Below are 6955 nucleotides of genomic sequence, written 5' to 3' on the forward strand. Positions count from 1 at the left end.
GGTCCCACATTCCTTGTCCATCAAATGAGTACCACGGCTCCCGCTCCCGGAGCCAGAGGAGATCTGAGTTCTGTGCAAAGCCCAACCTTTGGGTTTGGCTTTGGGTTAGGCACTTCATGTCTCCGAGCCTCAGTTCCCTCGTCTGTAAAAAGGAAATCACCGCTCTTGTCCTGTCTTCCTGGTTTTGTTGCGGGACAAATAACATTAATAAAGTACCATCTGCCAATGGCCGAGCACTGGTGAGCCCAGCGCTGTTTGGGGCGCCTCGCACAGGGCCTCGTCCCCTCCAAGCTTTGTAAACCCCTTGGCTTCGGCAGCCAGTGAGGATGGGGTTGGGGGGGAGGGGTGCGGAGAAGCCAGAACCCAAGCCAGAAAGGGGCCCCTCCCCCCAAGCGGGTGGCGCCCGCCACTGGACCCGGGGGTCAGCACTGGGGACACTGGGGGAGGGGAAGCTAGGGCCAGGGGAGCGGAAGTCCCGGCTCGGAGGCCTCACTTCCCCTCCCCCCCGGCTGGCCCCGGGGCAGGTGAAGAGGGGACCGGGCTCCGCTCCAGGTGGCGGGGCAGCGACGGGGGTGGGGAAAGGCCCGGCAACAATAGCACTTTTATTTGGGACTGTTTGGTTCTAGCGGGTGGGCGGAGGAGGAGGAGGCCGGCGGGGGAAGGGGGTGGTCAGCGGCATCTGGCGACACACCTGCTCCTGCTTAACCCTGTGCGCGCTGGGGCAGCCGCCCGGTGGGGAGGCGAGCGGATCGGGGAGGAAGAGACCCAGGGCAGTGGCAGAGAGCCTCGCGGGGCCCGGTCCAAGCCTGGCAGTCTCGGGGACCCGGGAACGGGGGTCCTGGGAGCAGTAATGCTCCCGGGGGCCCTGGCTGTGCTCAACGCCTGCGCTGGCCCCTTGGGCGCGGCCCGCAGGGCTCGGGCGGCAGAGGGAAGGACAGGGGCGGCTCCGGGGCCTCGGCGCGGATTCCCCGCCGCCCTCGGGCCGTTCCGGGAAGCCGGCCTTCCGGAGGCGGCGCGGAGGCCACCGGCGTGCCAAGGGCGCGAAGCGTGGGCCAGGCCCAGCGGGCGGCCGCGGGGCGGGGAGCGAGCGCCGGGCGCGCCCTCTCGCGCTAAACGCTTCCAGGCGCAGCGCTGCAGGTGAGCCCGGGCGCCCAGCGCACCCCAGCCGGGGCGGCGCCTCTCTGGCGCTCCCTGCCGGCCGGGCGCCTGCTCTGCCGAGCCCCGCGCTGCACCTGCCTGCGCTGGGACCCTCGCCGGCCGGCCGCCCGCTGTCCATCATTCCCCCACCCCAGGGCTGGCGCGCCGGCCGCCTCACAATCGGAGCTTGTTTGTGGGCGGAGGAGTCGCGCCGGGTGCGGCGGCCCAGCGCCAGCCCACTGATCCCATAAAATATTATTTGTGTTTAAAAATTCCAGTAATTGGCTATGCAGCCGCTTTTTCCGAGCCCAGTGCCAAGCGCAGTAAAATCGCAGTCCGGACTGAGGTTATTTTCATCATGCAAATTCCCATTTCTGTAAACAGGGTTATAGCCCCTGGAAGGGGCCGGGCTGGAACCGGAGAAGGAAAGCCGAGGGACGTGTTCTCAGAGTCTGAGAATTGGTCAAACCTGGTCTACGTTCCTGAGATTATCGGGGTAATTAAGGAGAGGTTTTCAGATATTTCCTCCAATCGCTTTGCGTCGAAAACCAGCTCCCTGACTCTACTGGGTAATATCCCTGTTTTCCTTCACTTTCCCGTTCCCTTTTCCCGTCTGAATAACTCACCTCATTAAATCACAGAATTGTGATTCTTTCCTCCTCTTTTATCACAGGAACAAACTGAGACCCAGAGAAGGGAAGGGACTTGCCCAAGGTCACACGGCAGGTTTGTGCTGGAACCCAGGCTAGCACAGACAATGCATGACTGAAGGGCCAGCAGGACCCCTGTGGGGTTTGGAGGAGGGGGGAGGCTGGGAATAGGTGCCCGGTGCAGTCAGGGCAGAGAGTATTGAGGCCTGGCTCCCTGAGGATGACAGTAGGCACAAGAATATGGGAAGACTCCCTCTGTCTGCAAACACACATACTTCCTGTCCCTTTGGGAGCAGGAGAGGGAGCCCGGCCTGGAGGGGAGGAGGAGGAGGGAGTCCCTGCCAGGGCCCTGGAAACCCTGAGTAATGAGCAGGGGAGCTTCTACCCTGCTCCACCCAGTGATGGCTGCCGTCTGCGGCAGGGAGCCACTAAGAGGGCGAACCACACACGTGGGAGGGACGGATTTCTTAAACAGATGCAGCACCGGAGCCCAGATCTGAAGCTGGAAGAAGAGTTAGGGTTCGGATAAGAGTAAATAACACTGTGTCATCTGTAATATTAGATTGTATATATTATTGCTATATTGTATTGAGCACTTGCTTTGTGCCAGGCATTACTTCATCTTCACGATTTGTCTCCCTTAATCCTCACAACAAGCCTGTTACTCCCACTTTCCAGATGAAAACGCTGAGACTCTTGCCCAGGGTTGCCAGTAGGGAGAACTCTTTCTCTGTAGATTTTTGTAAATGCAAGCCCTAGAGATTTCTGCCTTCTCCCCACAAACCCCAAGTTTTCATTCCAGCCAAGCCTCACCCTGCCTCCTCCACGTCCCTCTACAAGTCTCTGTGCAGGCCCTTCCTCACCTTGGCTAGTCTTCCTCCCTCCTAGTCTCAGTCTCTCCCTTGCCGTCCCCTCCTTCAAAATCTAGGCCCCTCTCCCCAGAGGGGGAGAGGTTTCTAGTTGGATAAACTTTGGGATACTGCACTTAGACCAGTAACTCAGGTGGGTTAAAGGAAAGCCGCTTATGGAGCTCTTGGCAAAAATAACTTCTTTTCCTAACGAAAGTGGCTCTGTGCTGAGCAGTGCCTCCTCCATGCCCATCCAAAAAAAAGAAGAAATTACAACCCAAAACCCACACACATGCCAATGACTGGAGCCTGGGTTATGGTTTAATAGAAGGAAGACATTTCTAGTGTCTAGGGATTAACTTACCGCAGAGAGGGTGCCTTCGTGAGGCACCATCTAAGGGTGGTGTCAAAGAGATTTCTGCTTGCTCGAAATAAATCCCAACCCTAACATGTCAGCTACACTTCTGTACAAATACAGGTCCTAGTTGTAATCAAGTTGAATTCGGAGTTAGTGTGCAAGTTTCTTATCAGTCTCTGAATAAAGATACCATCAAGGTAGGTGATGTCAAGGAGAGAAGGAGAAGGGCCCCTCAACTGGGCCATGTGAGGAGACAGCTTCCTGGGGTGGAGTGGAGTGGGGAGGGATACACTGTGGTGAGGGAAGCCCCTTGTTGAGAAAGGAAGGAGAAAATAGACAAGTGTCTGATTGACTCTGAGGGCGCGTGCAGCAGAAGGCTCTGGTGTGGAGAAGGATAAGAGAAAGCCAGTACCCACGGTTTTAAGGGCCCAGCAGAGTCCCCAGGGGCTCACCTCTCTCTTAGGGCTTATCTCAGCCCTCTGGGTTTCCTATATTCAGCCTTGCTTCCTGCTCAAGTGGGGCCCCGAGTGTGTTGTTATGTTCAGGTGAGGGGACTCCCCCTTCCAGCCTGGAGCAGTGAGCAAATGTCAGGACACAGCTTGATGTGAAGCATGCCCTTGGTTCCTAGTGCCAGTGCCTGACTCCAGGTCATAACGCCCTCCTTCCTAGAGCCCATCACAAGAATTCAGAAGTGGCACCACTGCCGTTCATCCCTTGGGGGCAGGAGAGAGCCCCCAGATGAGCTGCAGGCTCAGTGAGGCTGGCCGTGGCACAGTAGCACAGCTCACCCAGCCCCAGCTTGGGGAAGCCACAATTGGTCCTTGCAGCTATGCCCTTCAATTATGATGTCACAATGGGACTTGGAGACATGGCTTTGAGCTCATTTCTTTTTGGACCTTAAAGGACTGAGAGGGATGCCTTCCCACTCACAAGCCCCCTGCTCCCATACCGGAGAGGGTAGGATGGAATGGGTGAGTTCCATGACATTCTAGTCATTCAGTAAGTAAGTTTGAAGCGCCTACTCAGGGACAGACACAATCAAAGATGACCACAGCAAGTCCCAGTTGGTAAGGAAACGCCAGTTAGAAAGATACACATTAAAAGAAACAAAACAAAACAGACAGTGCGATAAGGATTTCAGTAAAAGTGCATTACATGTGAGGTACAAACTACATGGTTGACCATCAGAGAGGAGGAAGTGGCTAAGGGGCTTGGGCAAGGAATGCTTCAAGGTGAAGGACGTTAAGGGTTCTGGACGGGTTTTGCAAGACTGGTAGAATTTCTGGTAGAATCAGGCTGAGAGGGGGCTAGCAAAGTGTTCCAGGTGGTGGGAACAGCATTCATGCAGCCCTGGAATAGGCAAGCCTAAAGCAAGAGCCTGGGACTAGGGAGTTACTGGGAGGAGTAGGAGAAGATGGGGGGTTCCTGACTCCTCTCTCCACTTCTCTCCAGGATCTGCTCTCAGTCCTGACTCCCCTTCCCAGTTAAAGGCTCCCCCTTCTCTCTCACTTTTATTTTTAGAAGAAAGGTGGGTGAACTCCATCTCTAAACCTGGGTTCAAGAGCTCACCAGCGGAGGATACTTGTGGTGAAGAAGAGGAGGAAGAAGAAGAAGCAGGGTGTGTGTGCCGCACATCTTCCTTGCCTTCTGCCTCGTTTGCTGTCTCTCTCTATCTCCTCCTGCTTCTCAGGAGTCCTGGTCCCTCTCTGTCTTGTCTCTCTGTGTCTGTCCCTCTCAGGATCCCTCTGTCGTTGTCTCTTCTTAATGCCCATCGCTGCCATTGCCTCTTCTCTCTCTGCTTCCCTCTCCACCCTGATCTAATTCTTCTTCCTCCTTGGCTCAGGAACAAGACACTCCTCGGGGTGCCCAAGCAGAAGTCAGCATGGGGGCTGATGGCCTGGCCCAAGTCCTCCAGGCAGCAAGCCCCATGGTGGGAAGATGACGTGTATTTCTTCCTGCCCCCCATCTCTGGGCCCTGCCTCTGTGGGTGCAGCCTGAGGACAAAGGTGATGCTCCACACCCAGGCCACCCTCACCTCCTGCTCCACTCCTCAAACCCTCCCTTCCTTGTTATCCAGGGAGGGGCCTCTCCCTTTATGGGACCAGCCCCAGGGGCAGCCTAAGTCAACTTCCCACAGGAAGACCCTCAAGGTGGGGCCAAAGCTTTCCACCAAGACCAGACTCCAGGCCTCCCCTTCGGCATCTTCTGAAGAAGGTTCCAACACCTCTCAGCCCCTGAAACAGCTTTGGCCTCCAGTTATTATCAAACCCTCGGCCAAGAGCTCACCTCACAAAGGTCCACGTGCCCCTTCTACGAAGGGCTCCCACTCCCCAGGTGGATGTAACAGCTCCTTACCCCACCTTTTTTCAAAATAAATATTTTTTTTAGATTAACAACAGTCTGTCTTTTTCTTCTGTGTAAAAAAAGGGGGGGGGAGAGACAATTTATTAAGGACTTACTGATATTCCAGGCACTTTCAGACACATTATTTCATTTAATCCTCACCATTTTTATAGTTAATAGTAAGTACCATTGATGTGACGTAATGAAAATGGCACTTTACCTCTGTGCTCTTCCTCCCAAGAACCGCAACCCCAGTCTAATCATGAGAAAAACATTACTCAGTTCCAGTAGAGGGGCATCCTACAATAAACTTGACTGGTACTCTGCAAAATTGCCAAGGTCGTAAAAAACAAGAAAAAAGTATGAGAAACTTTCATAGCCAAGAAGAGCCGAGGAGACATGACAACTAAATGTAATGTGGTATTCTGGTTGGGATTCTGGCACAGAACACGGACATTAGGTAAAAACTAAGGAAGTCTGAATGAAGTATACCAGTTGCCATCAATTTGATTCCAACTCATGGTAACCACATGAGAAAGGTTGGAAATCAATTACATTTTGTAGATCAGGAAACCAAAGTTCAGATAGACTGTTACCTGCCAAAGTGGCGGAGTGTAGATTTAGCCTCAGGTCTGGGTCTGAAGCCCATGTCCCTTTCTGTGAGCCCTATACCAGGCATCATTCTGGAGGCAGATCAATGACAATACAGAGGATAAAAGACAGGAAACTTGTAAGACCTTGAACTCTATGAATTGGAGCCCATTTAATCTGTCAGCTTGCCTTTGAAGATCTGGGGCCAAGTGGCCCCAGGTCTCCTCCTGAAATCTCATTTTCCTTCCACGTGATGCTCAGGCCAAAACAAATGCTCCCCCACCCGTTTCTCCTGCCAAGATGCGTATATTGTGCAGATAGACCTTTTCTCCCTTAATGTTACTATCCCCTTCTTCAAAACTCAGTCCATAACCGGTTGCAATATGTGGACTTCATTCACAGTCTCTGGGTAGTGCAAACAGTTAACATGCTTGGCTGCTAACCAAAAGGTTGGTGGTTTGAGTCCACCCAGAGGCACCTTAGAAGAAGTGCCTGGTGATCTATTTCCAAAAAATCAGCCATTGAAAACCCTATGGAGCACAGTTCTACTCCGATACACATGGGGTTGCCATGAGTTGGAATCAACTTGATGACAACTGGTATACTACATTCAGATTTCCTTAGTTTTTACCTAATGTTCTTTTTCTGTACCAGAATCCCACCCAGAATACCACATTACGTTTAGTAGTCATGTCTCCTTGGCTTCTCTTGGCTATGAAAGTTTCTCTTTTTTCTTGTTTTTAATGGACCTTGATAGTTTTGCAGAGTACCAGCCAAGTTTATTGTAGGATGTCCCTCTATTGGAACTGAGTAATGTTATTCTCATAATTAGTCTGGGGTTGGGTTTTTTTGGGAGGAAGATCACACAGGTAAAGTGCCATTTTCATCACATCACATCACGTCATATCAATGCTACTACTATTAACATGATTTGTCACTGTTGATGTTGATCTTGATCACCTGACTGAGGTAGTATTTGTCAGGTCTCTCTAAGTTACCTCCTCCCTTTTCCGTAGAGTATCTACATA

The 6955-nt window shown here is 52.9% G+C and overlaps 1 protein-coding gene across 1 annotated transcript; it reads left to right on the forward strand.

Moving 5' to 3' along the window:
- The first annotated feature begins 326 nt into the window (after positions 1 to 326).
- LOC126069270 (uncharacterized) lies at positions 327 to 5711 on the forward strand. Its single transcript, XM_049872483.1, has 5 exons — positions 327 to 552; positions 627 to 1137; positions 1522 to 1706; positions 4515 to 4611; positions 4837 to 5711. The coding sequence occupies exons 1-5, from the start codon at positions 327 to 329 to the stop codon at positions 5366 to 5368; spliced, it is 1551 nt and encodes a 516-aa protein (XP_049728440.1). The 3' UTR covers positions 5369 to 5711.
- Positions 5712 to 6955: the final 1244 nt, after the last annotated feature.

This window comes from Elephas maximus, chromosome 1, assembly GCF_024166365.1.
Source record: "Elephas maximus indicus isolate mEleMax1 chromosome 1, mEleMax1 primary haplotype, whole genome shotgun sequence".
Lineage (NCBI taxonomy): Eukaryota > Metazoa > Chordata > Mammalia > Proboscidea > Elephantidae > Elephas > Elephas maximus.

Excerpts from the sequence above, each read along its gene's own strand:
- LOC126069270 (XM_049872483.1), top strand. The coding sequence starts at position 327 with ATGGGGTTGGGGGGGAGGGGTGCGGAGAAGCCAGAACCCAAGCCAGAA. Across the intron at positions 1,138-1,521 it reads TTCCAGGCGCAGCGCTGCAG|GGTTATAGCCCCTGGAAGGG; the intron begins GTGAGCCCGGGC and ends TTCTGTAAACAG. Across the intron at positions 1,707-4,514 it reads CAGCTCCCTGACTCTACTGG|AAGAAAGGTGGGTGAACTCC; the intron begins GTAATATCCCTG and ends TTTTATTTTTAG.